This window comes from Mus caroli, unplaced genomic scaffold (genome assembly GCF_978045245.1).
Source record: "Mus caroli unplaced genomic scaffold, Mus_caroli_1 scaffold_6, whole genome shotgun sequence".
NCBI classification, from domain to species: Eukaryota; Metazoa; Chordata; class Mammalia; order Rodentia; family Muridae; genus Mus; species Mus caroli.
In genome coordinates this window covers 32,780,760-32,794,062 of record NW_028227261.1, presented here as the reverse complement: position 1 = coordinate 32,794,062, position 13,303 = coordinate 32,780,760, and the positions used below count along the sequence as shown (strand labels likewise).

General features: G+C 48.5%; 1 protein-coding gene across 1 annotated transcript; it reads left to right on the top strand.

Moving 5' to 3' along the window:
• Positions 1-68: 68 nt before the first annotated feature.
• Positions 69-6,193, top strand: Airim (AFG2 interacting ribosome maturation factor). Its single transcript, XM_029476812.2, has 5 exons — positions 69-216; positions 452-729; positions 2,319-2,498; positions 3,975-4,093; positions 4,205-6,193. The coding sequence occupies exons 1-5, from the start codon at positions 145-147 to the stop codon at positions 4,282-4,284; spliced, it is 729 nt and encodes a 242-aa protein (XP_029332672.1). The 5' UTR covers positions 69-144; the 3' UTR covers positions 4,285-6,193.
• Positions 6,194-13,303: the final 7,110 nt, after the last annotated feature.

Below are 13,303 nucleotides of genomic sequence, written 5' to 3'. Positions count from 1 at the left end.
CAAAAGGATTTCTAAAAACCCTTGTGACTCCCTTCAAACAAGGAGTTGTTTGATAAGAGAAGTAAGTGAGGTTGCGTTCAAGATTCTTTGATGGTATTATATCCTACAGTTGTAAATGGGGTCGTGTGTGTGCTTTCTCTGTAAATGGGATTCCTGGTGAGATTTCTAGAACATGGAAGATTTACAGCGGGAAGGAAGAAAGGCTGTTCGCAGTTGGTAAGTGTACTTGCTGGAATTCTTCCTTCATTGTTGGCTGAAGGTGTCAGCCCACTTCCAGGACTAGGAGTTCTTTTTCGTGTCCCCCAAAGTCTCCCTACCTTTCATTATTGCCTTGGGACTATTTGAAGACCGACAGCTGGTCTTCTCCTGAGGTCGGAAATAACGCCGCCTTGATGCAGGCCCTCCCCTTCTGGTACCTTGACTCCCTTTTGTTTTGTTTATTTCTTCCCAGACAATGGCTCTTGTCCAGCCTCTGCTGGTTGTGCAGGAGGCCCTGAGGAAGTGCTTCCCTGTGGTGGAGGAACAGCAGGCCCTGTGGCAGAGCACCCTGCAGGACTGCTCGCCCCTCCTATCCTCTCTCAGTAACCTGGCTGAGCAGCTGCAAGCTGCACAGAGTCTGCGCTTTGAGGATGTGCCAGCCCTGCGTCCCTTTCCAGACTTACAGGAGCGGCTGAGGCGCAAGCAGCTGGAGGCTGGTGACGTTGTCCTGGACAAGCTAGCTGAGAGGCTGTAAGAGGCTCTGGTGTCCCCCTTTGTTGATGGACGGATCTTAATGCCGCATGGCATCCCAGCCTCAGTCAGGGGGTCCTACAGAAATCGACAAAAGCAAGTCAGGAGTAATCATGCTGGAGCTAAATTGAATGTCTGTGGGTTGGAGGACAGCCTGGACTACATTGTAAGACCATGCATGTCTTTAAACAAAACAAAACAAAACAATCCAAATCAGGCCAGGTGTTTGTTTAATCTCAGCACTAAGGAGGTAGATACAAGCAGATCTCTGAGTTCAAGGCCAGTCTGGTCTACATAGAGAGTTCCAAGGCAACCAGGGCTACACAGATAAACCCAGTGTCAAAATAAATAAGAAAGTAAACAAATAAATAAAAATAACCCCAAACCAACTAAATAAATGGAAGAAATTACAAAAACAGGGAAGAAGAGGGTGGCGAGGAGTGCAGGCCTCTTTTGTCATCGTCCTTGGTGTACTGCAGTTCAGGGAGAGCCGGGAATAAGGACTGTGTGTCCGGGACCTTGTACACCTCTGCCTTATACCTGTCTATGCATTTGGAAGCAAGAAAGGGGTAAATCAAACTGATTGTCCTGATCACAGAGCCAGTGAGAAATAGAGACAGGAATCTGAAGCAGGCCTGCCACTTAAGCTGGGGCTTCTCACCACCACCTGGTTCTACACACAAGTGGATACATGTGTAACTAAGTAGCCGGCGAAAGGAAACAGTAACAACACAGGTGTTACGAAAGGAAACAGTAACAACACAGGTGTTACACAGATACTCTCTTTTCTGCTTGCTCCTTTTTTGTTTTTGTTTTTGCTTTTTTTTTTTTTTTTTTTTTTTTCGAGACAGGGTTTCTCTGTGCAGCCCTGGCTGTCCTGGAACTCTGTAGACCAGGCTGGCTTTGAACTCAGAAATCCGCTTGCCTCTGCCTCCCGAGTGCTGGGATTAAAGGTGTGCGCCACCACGCCCGGCTTCTGCTTGTTCTTAATGTTAGTCACAGTCTATAAGCAGGTCTTACAGACTTGAGGGTTTGGGGTTGTTTCCCGATTTACACCTTAAGCCACAGTAGGATATTTAGAGCTAGAGTTCTGGCCTAGAGGATCCCGTGTCCATTGGGAAGTTGCAGCCTTTGTTTTAGTGATGGGTTCCTTAGAGTCAGCATTAGAATACTATGTAGACACTGCTAAAGGCACTTGACACACATCTTTCCAGTGACAATTCATTCGCTGGCCCACATTACCATTGAAGAACTGGCTAGACAAGGGCAGTTAAGATGGCTCCTTGGGTAGAAGCACTTGCCGTGCAAGCCTGATGACCTGGGTTCAATCCACAGGCCCATGGAAAGGTGGAAGGACAGAGTGGATACCACAAAGTAGCCCTCTGATCTCCAAGCATACTCTGTCATGTGCATGCCCTTCCCGCATACTAAATTAACAAGGGTACAGCTCAGTGGTAGACCACTTCCCTAACACGTCTAAGGGTTTGAGTCCCCTCTGAAACAAAACTTAAAAGGACAGTAGTGGTTTGAGAAGGTTTGATATCCTATCTTTTTTTAGGATACCACCTAACACCCTACTTTTCCCACAGAGCCACCCTCCTCAAGGTCCGTAACACCATCAGTAGCCATGTGGAGCAGGTATTTCAGGCCTACGAGCAGCATGCGGCTGTGCTAGACATTGATACCGTCCTGCGCCCCTCAGTCGTGAGCCCCTCTGTGGCTGACATGTTGGAGTGGCTGCAGGACATCGACAGACATTATGGAAGCTCATATCCTTCGAGTGCTTCCTGACTAACTGACTGCCCAGAGCCGCCCCTAGAGGCTGCAGCAGGTTCAGACTTCACAGGGTCAGCAGGCTGTATAATTTGTTGCAGTTCTCTAGTGCTCAGACTTAGATTCTTCTTGCATTTGTCTTTTTTTTTTTTTTTTGACTAGTCATTTCTTATAGTTTATCTGCCAGGCACTACTCTAAGTGCTGGGAGCAGGCATAAAAAGGGGGATGCATAGTGTCAGATGTGGTGAGTGCTAAATAAGGTGGGGCTGTGATTTTATAGTGTGGTCAGTGCAGGGACCCATGAGGCAGTGACATCCTGAGACAATGATGCTCACAGCATTTGAGCAAAGTTTGCAAGAGGGAAGGAATGAGCCATGTGGGTGTTTGGAAGAAGAGTGGTCCAGGCAGAGGCTACATGGTGTGAGCTTGTCTGGTACGTGTAGGAGCTGCCATAAGGCCAGTGGGGGCAGGGCAGGGCAGGGCAGGGCGGGAGGAGAGTGACGGAGGGCCTTGGTTTCTGAGAAGGATCTTGAAGGTTTTGGCTGTTACTCTGAAATAGAGTTCTCAGAAGCTTTAAGCAGAACCACGTGGTCAAGGTCTATGCTTAACAGTGCTGTGTTCTGAAGAACAGTTGGCATGGTGGGAAGCGAGCCTGAGAGCAGGAAATTAGCTGCAGTCCTGGCCTTTTCTCCATTCGTGCCTGTGGCTGTCATCTGACCCTGGTTTTGCTCCTGGTCTTGAGTCTCAGTTTCCTGTGCTCAGTTTCCAGCTGGCTCACTTAGTGAACTCCAAATTCCAGTTTAAAGCTGAACATGGACCAGCACTGCCCACTGCGTGACTGATTTTCATGTTGTGATCACGTATCGAACACGAAGCAGGACAGACAGATTTGTTTCAGGTCATAGCTGAGGGATTTGTCCATCACGGAGGGAAGCGCACAGAGACAGGAGCGTAAGCCACTGGTCACATTGCACCTGCATCAGGACGCAGGGACTGCTGACTGCTGGCGTTCTGTTCACTTTCTGTTCATTCTGGGACCCCAGCCTGTGGATTGACACTGTCCACATTCAGAGGAGTCTTCCCACTTCAGTTAAACCTTTCTAGAGACGCCATCACAGACACAACCTGTATCATGTTTCCATGGCAATTCTAAATCCAGACAAGTTGACAAAGGAGATTGTCACCCAATCTGGATATGTAGGGACGATCTTCCTCCTGTCCCTCTGTTTCCTATTATAACTGCAATAGTGGTACTAGGTGTGCTAGTGGCGCTGCTAACCCTGATATCGCTAAGCACTGCCATAGGCTAGGCGCTGGAGGCACTAGTTGGCCCCACTCTCCTGCCTTGATTTCTAATCATGTTACTGAGATGGACCACATTCAACAGTAGTCCCACAAGAGCATATGACGTAGTGACACAGCCATCTTGTAAGTTCCTTTTTCTTCTGAGCAGTCCTTAACTTCTGGGAAGGTACCTGAAGAGAAAGTACCTCCTCTCCTCCATCCACTGGGGAGACTTGGCCAGCATCCAAGCACTGCCCAAGGCCTGGGACCAAATTTCAGAAGATGAGTGCCAAACTCTTGTGTCAGGTACTGGTGTCCGTCAGTCCTGTGCGGCCTCTCTGGAGACGTTAGACACACCCCCACTGTACTCTTGGGCCTTGATAAACCTGATGTTTTGTCCCTTGCTTCCTGTTCTAGATGTCCTGGTGAGTGTCTCCTTCTTCCTGGAGGAGCCAGGAGGCTGTGCGGCGTCTGGAGATCTGGAGCACCGCAGCTGAGGGCTGCCATTGCTACACTAGGCTATTTCTAAGTGAGGGTCAGCATGGCTACCTGACTCACTGAAATAGCAGTGCCTAGGACTTCTCCATGCTAGGCCATGGCCAAGGGTCCATGGCAGCTGCACCTATGACTCTGAGAAGCGGATAGAGGCGGAGGAGACAGGAAAGGCAGTGCTAGTAAACAGTGTCCACCAAGGCAGGAAAGGGCGGAATGCAAGGTTGTGTGGCCACCGCTGCCTATGTCATCTGAACCATTAGTCTCTGGTTGGCTCAGGTCCTGATTCTGTGTCAGTATCTGAGTCCTTAATGGCTTAAAGATAGGAGTGGGTCTGGGAGTCCAGGGCGGGAGCAGTGTGTGTGTGTGTGTGTGTGTGTGTGTGTGTGTGTGTGTGTGTGTGTGTGTGTGAAAGTCAGAGGACAAAGTCAATCACCTGCAAAACCCCAAAAAGGAAAGGACAAGAAAAGGGAACGTTTTTCTTCACCGAAGCTCATTATGAAGCCAGTTTCCATTTCCAAAGTCAGCCACCAGGGGGCGATGGTGCAGCGTGAGCTGTTCTGAATGCCTTGTTCTTGAGGGAGGTCCCCTGTTGCTGTTAAAAGCCACTGAGGTGTCTGTGGGCAGGTGGGTCTCTGATTTTGAGATCACCTTCGTCTCTATAGCTCCAGGTCAACCAAGGCCACAAACTGAGACTTGTCTCAAAAAGGAAGACACAGAGGTAAAGGGACCTCGCATTGGCCATGGTCTTCTGAGTTTGGGGTAACCGGCCAGGGAAGGGAATGTCGGCTGTGATGGTTGGTTTTTATGGTCCACTTGACATGCAAAGCCACCTCGGAAGGGAGTCTCAGTGAGGAATGTTCTAGATTTGGTTGGCTTGCAGACATGCAAGATTTTCTTAAGTGAGGTGAGAAGACCCATCCTGAATGTGAGTGGCAGCATGTCATGGGCTGAGCACTTAGCTGGCATTCACCTTCGATGGTGAGTATGCCGTGAGCAGCTGCTTCAGGTTCCTGCCACTGACTCTCCTGTAGTAATGGATTCTAACTTCAAATTATAAGCCTAATATCTGCCAATAGGTTTTATCATGCTTTAGGGTTCTCTAAAAGAACAGGACTAATGATAATATGAATGAATATAAAGAGAGAGTACTGAGGGCAGCAAGAGTGAGGGCCGGCGTACCTAAAGCAAAAGCATTCTTCTTCCATATGATGATATGTGGACTCCCACCACAGGGTGTGGCCCAGATTTGGGGTGGGTCTTCCCACCTCAAATGATCCAATCGAGAAAACCCCTCACAGGCCTGCCTAGTTGCTTGAGTCTTAGTTGATTCCAGATGTCAAGTTGACAGCGAAGATTAGCTATCACATGCAGTGCTGGGAAAGAGACTGAGAGGCAGCCTGGAGTGGTGCCGACCCTTGCCTCTGTGCCGCGGCCACTGCTCGGGGGTCTCAGCTTCCCATGTGCTCTACAAGTCAGGGCTGCCGTGTACAGGGCGTAGTGCAGAGAATGGGTTTATTTTAGCTTTTGATTTTACAAGACTGGGTTTCTCTGTGTAGCCCTGGCTGTCCTGAAACTCACTCTAAACCAGGCTGATCTCAAAGATCCACCTGTCTCTGCCTCCTGAGTACAAGGATCAAAGGCATGTGCCACCACCACCACCCAGCTAAGGATGGAGACTTTTAAAAAGAAAGTGACTTTGTTTTCTTACTATATTTTTTGTTTTTAATTAAAGAAAAAAAATTAAATACAGAAAAGTATAATGTAAAACCCACCCTAATATTTTGATCTGTATCCCTTTACTGTTCTTCACAAATTTCAAAACAAAAGACATTGATACAAACTCATTGTTTCTAAATTTGTGGATAGTTGGACATCTGTAAATAAGTCAATAAAACTGTACTATGTAGACTATATGACATTTGGTAAATATATCACTTTTTTTTGCTCTTTATGCATGTTTGTATATATGCATGCATGCTAGTGTATGTGAGCATATGTGCATGTATGTGTGTGGTAACCAGAGGATGACTTTAGATGTCATCCTTAGGAGTGCCATCCCCCCCCTCCCTTTGAGGCAGAGTCTCTCATTGGCTTTGAACTTACCAGTTAAACTATCCTGGCTGGCTAGTGAGCTAGGGAATCCTCTCCCTCCACCTCCCCAGTTCTGGGATTGCCACAACACCTAATGATCTTCCTCAGCCTCTCAAATGCCAGAGTTAGAGATGTGTGCCACTATGCCCACTGTTAGTATTGAGTCTTATGCTGAGCCCTGGGTATAGAAATGAAAGAAAACCACTGGAAGTATTATAGTTCGACAGGATTTTTTTTTTTTTTAATGTGTATGAGTGTTTTGCCTGCATATGTCTGTAAACCATTTGTGTGCCTGGTGCTAACTAAGGCCAGTAGAGGGCATCCTGATGCTGGCCTCCAAGGTCTATTCCCTAATTTGGCCACTTCCTCCTCCTGAGGCTGACCACCAGGGTCAAGCTATCAAAGTATTGAAGTCCAGCAATCAAAAGCCTCCTTTGGCTCACCTAATTAACCCGTCCAATTAAAATTAAACACCTAACCCAGTATTTCCCCTTGGCCTTTATAAACTGCCATTTTCCTGTGGGCCACATCTGTCTCCTCTTTATCCAGAAGCAGTTGTCTATCCTCTGGGACAAATATCCCTTCCCCATTCCCTTGTTCTCTGCCCTTCCCCTCTTCCTTGTCCTCTGTCTCCTGTCTTTGCCTCTTATTCGCTGCCCTCCTTTGTGCTGAGAACTTGGTCCTGGGGGGATAATGACCTTTTACACTCAGCTGGGCGGTGGTAGCGCACGCCTTTGATCCCAGCACTTGGGAGGCAGAGACAGGCAGATTTCCGAGTTCGAGGCCAGCCTGGTCTACAAAGTGAGTTCTAGGACAGCCAGGGCTACACAGAGAAACCCTGTCTGGGAAAAACAAAACAATACACTCATCTTGTTGGTATGGGTCTGTTTCTGATGAGGCCTCAGGCAATGCTAATGCTGGTGGTCTAGGGATTATAAAGAATCTGATTCTGATTCAGATTTGTATTATAAAGTAACAGAATGAGTACAGGTGAGGTCAAAAGCACGGAGGGAGAAGAGAGGCGCTGACTGCATGGGGACCACTTGAAGAGTTTGCCATGGTGTGCTGACACCATGCGTGTTACATTTACTCCCAGAGCCTGCACCTTAATACAATTCAGAGCAACAGCTGTGTAGAGTTCCTAGGATGGGATGATAAGGTCCCACCTGTGAGGGCAGCTTAGCCCAGATTGGGTAGAATCTTGAGTTTTTACTTAACCATTTGTATTTGGGGTGTGGGGCCGGGGGAGATGGCTTTCAGTAAAGTGCCAGGCACAGTAAAGTGAATAGGCACAAGGACCTGAGTGTCCTTGGCACTCACACTTTAGCCAGGTGCAGTAACATACACCTGTAATCTCAGGCCAGAAGAGGTGATTGGATCCCTGGAACTAGGGTTACAGATGACTATAAGCTGCCATGTGGGTGCTGGGAACTGAACTTGGGTCCTTTGCTAAAGCAGCAAGTGCTTTTAACTCCTAAGCCCTCTCTCTGGTCCCTAAAGTGCTATCTTCCTGATTATTATTTTAGACTTAAGATCTAAAATAAGTGTGATTTACTTGCTGAATAAGGTACATGTCATCTGAAGTGTAAAATCCAGGGAAAACTTCTCCCCCACCTACCCAGTTCCCCTCATTGCAGACAGCCGATGCTAAGCGCCTCTGGTGCCTCTGTGCAATGGGTATTCTCTGAGGTGGTCCCTGGTGAAGCCACCTCTGATGCTTGTGCCCCTGTTCACTCTTTGCCACCCTTTGATGTGGGCCGCTTTGTAGCTCAGCTTCTAATGAGTAGAACAGTGAAAGTTACTTCCAGAAGTAGGTTACAGAGAGCACTGCTTTTCCAGCAGTTCTTCCAGGGGACCCAGGTTCAATTCCCAGTACCCACAACTCCAGTAGCTCCAGCTCCTGGGGGTCCATTGCCTTCACACACACAAATGCTGCAAAACACTGATGCACATGAGATAAAAATAAACCATCTAATAAAAGAACACTGCTTTTATCTCGGATGCTGCCTCCTGTTCTCTCTTGTCTCCCCCTCTTAGGGGAAGTTAGCTGAGATGCTATGAGGCCACCTTGTAGAGAGATGCCCGAGAGGTCTGCTGGGCAGCACTGTGAGGGAGTTTGGAGACATCCTCCCTGGACCGGTTGAACCCTCAGATGGGTCCACAGCCCTAGACAATGGTCTGACCATGATGCCAGACAAGCTGTGCTTGGATTCCTGGCTGACACATGCAAACAGAAAAATTATTTAAGTCACTATGCTTCAGGGTGCCTTTCCTCCCGTGGCAGCAGCTGGCTGGCATAGGAAACAAATGATGGGAATTCATTCTGTGTAAATCTATATCTTCCTTAAATTTTTCAAAACAGTTACAGAGGCTGGGAGATGGCTCAGCTTGTAAAGTTCCCCTCATGCATGAGGGCCTGAGATTGGGTCCCCAGTACACACATAAGAGTTAGTTTAGAGGATTGGTTAGCATCAGGGTCAAAGTGGGACCCCGTCTCTCAAAAACCAGGGTGGAGAACAGCAGAGGAAGACACTGAGCTAGACCTCTGGCCTCCTCGGGCACATGCATGGGCACACATCCATCCAAACCTTCATGCACATAACATAGAATGCTGTTACACAGTCTGGTATTATGTTGCTCTAGTTTATTGAACTCGCCTCTTCCTGATGGATACTGAGGGTGTTCCCATAGTCAGCTCTCTCTGAACGTCCACGTTTACTCAGTACACTAATTGCTCCCACATACTTTGGGTGGGAAGTAAGTGGGAATTAAAGCCATGGCCTGGCCCATGCTAGCAAGTGCTCTGCCCCTGAGCTGCATCCTCAGTCAGTCCAGAGATTTTCATTTAGCTCGTCATAGGCCTTATAACAACAACAGCAAAATTTTGTTAATATCTTTTTACTGGGATTATCAAATTTCTAGTAACTTAGAAAAAAATCACCACGTGCGAGGTCCCAGGAAAGCTCTTTATTTAGGTGTGCTGCTGAATGATGGGGCGTGTTCTTCCTGTACCCCTTAGTTGGTCACACCCTTCCCTGCCCTGCGAGCCGTAGCGTGGTCCAGTAAAATGAAGAAAGTTGACTTTCCTGTCCATGTTCAGAAATCGGCCAGAAGCTTTGGGTCTGGGACATGGCACTGAGGGTAGAGTGCTCTCTGTGCAAGCCTGAGGACCTGAACTTTTATCCACAGCGAGGCAGGCGCCTTTGTAACCCCAGTGCTGGGAGATGGAAGCAGAAAGATACTGGAGTCATGCTGGCCTGGCCATCTAGAGCCAATCACTGAACTCCAGACTTAAGAGACTGTCTCAGAACTTAAAGTAGAGCGGGGCATGGTGTTTAATCCCAGCATGCCAGAGGAGAGGCAGGATGATCTCTGTGAGTTTGACGCCAGTCTGATCTACAGAGAGAGTTCCAGGGCTACATAAAGAAACCCTGTCTCAAACAAATAAACAAAACCAAAACAAAATCTTAGAGCAGAGATGACCCCCTGGTCTTCATATATGCATGCATGTACACACATGTACATACACCTATACCTCCTAATACACATATAAAGATTCTTTCATGACTGGAGTTGTGACTTCACAGTAAAGAGCATCCCAGTGTGTGTGAGACTCATCCCTAACACTGAAAAACAGGAAAAAAAAATGTTTGCTCTCAGACAAAGTAAGTGTTGTTCTCAGCCCAGGTCCTCAGGAGTCCAGGCTTCGTGGTGACTGCTGTGCGTGACATCCATGAGGCGAACTGAAGCCAGGTACTTTCCAGCCTGCCCAAGCCCTGGGTCCGTTAGGGTTCCTTTTCCCTGTGAGGAGGGGGATTGGCATGAGTGCATTGTGTAGGAAGGTTACAAAGTGTACTGCACAGTCTGTCACCGAGCCAGTGGTCAGTCCTCAGCACAACCTCTAAGTAGTCTTATCCAGGGATTTCCCCTGGCTAAGTCTCGGTTGCTCCATTTGCATGATGGAGTGGACGCTATGTCCTTGTAAGGTTCATCTGAGGTTATAAGGTTCATATAAGAAAGGATATGGGACAGATTCAGGGACAGTTGTTACTACTTAAGGAATCAGGATACCCTCAAGATTGATTAGCCCTGGCAGTCCTGGAACCCTCTCTATAGCCCTGGCTGGCCTTGAACTCCCTGCCTCTGCCTCCCAAGTGCTGAGATTCAAGTTGTGCACCACTACACCCAGTTTGGTATGCTCTTTAGGATAACGAGTATTATCCAGTCATTTGATTTTGAGACAAGATCTCCCTCTATAGCCCAGACCAGCTTTAACCTCTTTGCAGCCCCCTTACTGGGATTTCAGGTTGCACTATCACACCCAGTTTCTTTAAATATCTTTCAAGCTATTGCAAGCATTGATGCAAGTATGCTTTTCTGCATTGGATAGATGAAGAGGCTGAACTGTGAAGACAGCCAGTTTCCTAATCCCCCACTGCAGCATTTCCACAGAATCTTTTTTTTTTTTTTTTTGAGACAGGGTTTCTCTGTATAGCCCTGGCTGTCCTGGAACTCACTTTGTATACCAGGCTGGCCTCGAACTCAGAAATCCGCCTGCCTCTGCCTCCTGAGTGCTGGGATTAAAGGTGTGCACCACCAACCGCCCGGCTCATTTCCACAGAATCTTGGCTCCGGTGAAAGGGTCTTTCCTAACGGGCATTGTGAGAAAGTGAGAGTCTACCTAATGCCTATTCTCTGAGTGCCCTACCCTGTGCAGAGCCAACAGAATGATCCTGGCAGCAGCACATGGACTGTCCTGGCCCCTTTCAGGGCAGCTCAAACCTTGCCAGCTGCCATCCCTTCTGATCCTGTAGCCAAGAGGGTTGCAGTGGTTCCCAAGGCTGTCTGCCAGAGCTTTATACTTTGCCCTTTATGCCAGGGCCTCGAGAGAGGATGCCAGTTCTTCTTAAAGAATGACAGGGGGTGACCGTTCCAGGCACTCACCCTCTCCATCATTCCTGGAAGGTCCCTTCTGAGTTTCTGCAAAGGGCGGAGGAATGTACTTTCCCTGAGCCTGGTGCTAGTGGAGTGAACTCGAGCCTCCCAAACCAGAGGCCTCGACACACATGGTGGAGAGGGGCTTGCTCTGTGTATTCCTAACAAGTGACTCTCATTCTGTTGCAAAGCCATTATCCTGACTGGCCTGGAGCTCAACATGTAGACCAGGCTGATCTCAAACTCACAGAAATCTGCCTGCCTCTGCCTCCCAAGTGCCGGGATCAAAGAAAGCTGTGCCCTACCATGGCCAAGTCTCTTTCTCTCTCTGATCCGTAGGAAAAGCAGCAGTGTAGACAGGCATGGCAGAGCAGAGCAGAGCCAAGGATGAACCAGCTTTCTAACATCCACACTGCACTTCTTGTCTTAAAGCTTCCAGCCTCCAGCTAGTCTCTAGTTCTAACAGACAGCTCGCAGAGCCCTGAATGCATGCTGTCAGGAGCGGGACAGTCATAAAAAGCAGCTCGGCCACTGTCCATGCGCCTGCTCTTAGACCTCTTCATGGGCCCAGCCCCGCACAGATCACCCTGATACCAAGGTAAATAAGAGAAGTCCGTGCAAGTCTGGCGTGAGCAGTTCCTATCCTGAAGAATGTGCGGGAGTGCAGAGGGTGGAGATACTGGCTGATTCTTTCTGTAGGAGGCGAATACAGGAATACAAGACTAGAGCCTTAGTGAGCCTGTTACCCTCTGGTCTCTGATGGGATGAGTCATGGGGCCAGGGGCAATGTGGTCCATCTACCATGCTGTGAGCAGTGACCCTCTGCGGTCCAGCTCTCCTGATTCAAATGTGCGGAGTGGCCCTTCATTTTCGGAGAGCCCAGACTAATAAATCCGCTACTCAATTGCAATCTCCACTGCGCGTTTATAGGCAGCAGCTGACTTTTATCAGCTAGTTCGTTCTTTCATATAAGCAGAGTTTTATGAGGGTCTCCTGAACTGGCTCGTAACGTGATGAAATGTCTTCAAAACTCAGCCATAAATCCCCGGCACCTGGCAAGCAGGGAATGCCTGTCCCCGGGCACATTTCATCCAGCTGGAGGCTCTGTCCTCTTGCCCAGTTTGCATTTTTTGCGCTTGTCTCTTTAAACTCGGATTTGTTTTTCAGCTCTCCGCGGCCTCTTTAAAGGCAACTGAAAAAAACAAAAAAACAAAAAAACAAAAAACACGAAGGGCAAGAAAAGAAGAAGCTAGAAAGTTACATCTGTGCTAAAAATTTCCTCTGGCTCCTGTCACTCCAAGCGCTGGTTTGGATCTCTCTTCTGAAGAGAGACATCAGGCTTCCCAGCCACACGAAGCCAGGGCGGGGTTGACGGAGCCCATCGTGATGACTCGGCCACTTTTCCCGGGCCATCATCCCGTGTGCTTGCCAGAGGCCCCTACCCTTGCCTGTCAGTTCTGTGAAAGAAGGGAACGGCTCCAGAGGCCTCTTCTCCAGATGGCCTCCAACTGTGACATCCTTTCCAGCAGCCCGAGTTCCCTCACTACAGAGATGAAATTCATGTGCCCCCTTCCAAACCAGGTAAGATCTAGACTCTCAGGGGACCAGGCCCCGGCGGAGCCTACCTCCCTTAGAAAAGGTAGACTGGGGCTCCAACCTGTACCGCTGAGGTACAGGCCTTCCTGTTTGTGGGTTCTTGTTCTTATGGTTAAAAGACTTCTAGGCCAGAGGGTCTCTCTCTCAAAGGCCCCTGTTATTCACTTCTCTCGTCACAGGGATCTCTATGCCCAGACAGGCCTCATAAACTCTATATGTGCCTGCCAACTCACTAATCCGTCATCAGTGTCTCCTTCTTAGAACCTTCTGGAAAAGTGTTCTAGTGAGCACACTTGACTTGGAGGAAACTGCCTATTCCTATGAGGGCGCTGGGGTCTCTGCTACAGAAAACAGCTCCTTATCTCCTACTTTACAACAGTTTCCTGCTTTGGGAGGGCA

Bases quoted from the DNA above. Each gene is read 5' to 3' on its own strand.
- Airim (XM_029476812.2), top strand. From the start codon at position 145: ATGGGATTCCTGGTGAGATTTCTAGAACATGGAAGATTTACAGCGGGA. The intron at 217-451 runs GTAAGTGTACTT...ATTTCTTCCCAG, and splicing joins AGAAAGGCTGTTCGCAGTTG to ACAATGGCTCTTGTCCAGCC. The intron at 2,499-3,974 runs ATATCCTTCGAG...ACTTCTGGGAAG, and splicing joins GACAGACATTATGGAAGCTC to GTACCTGAAGAGAAAGTACC.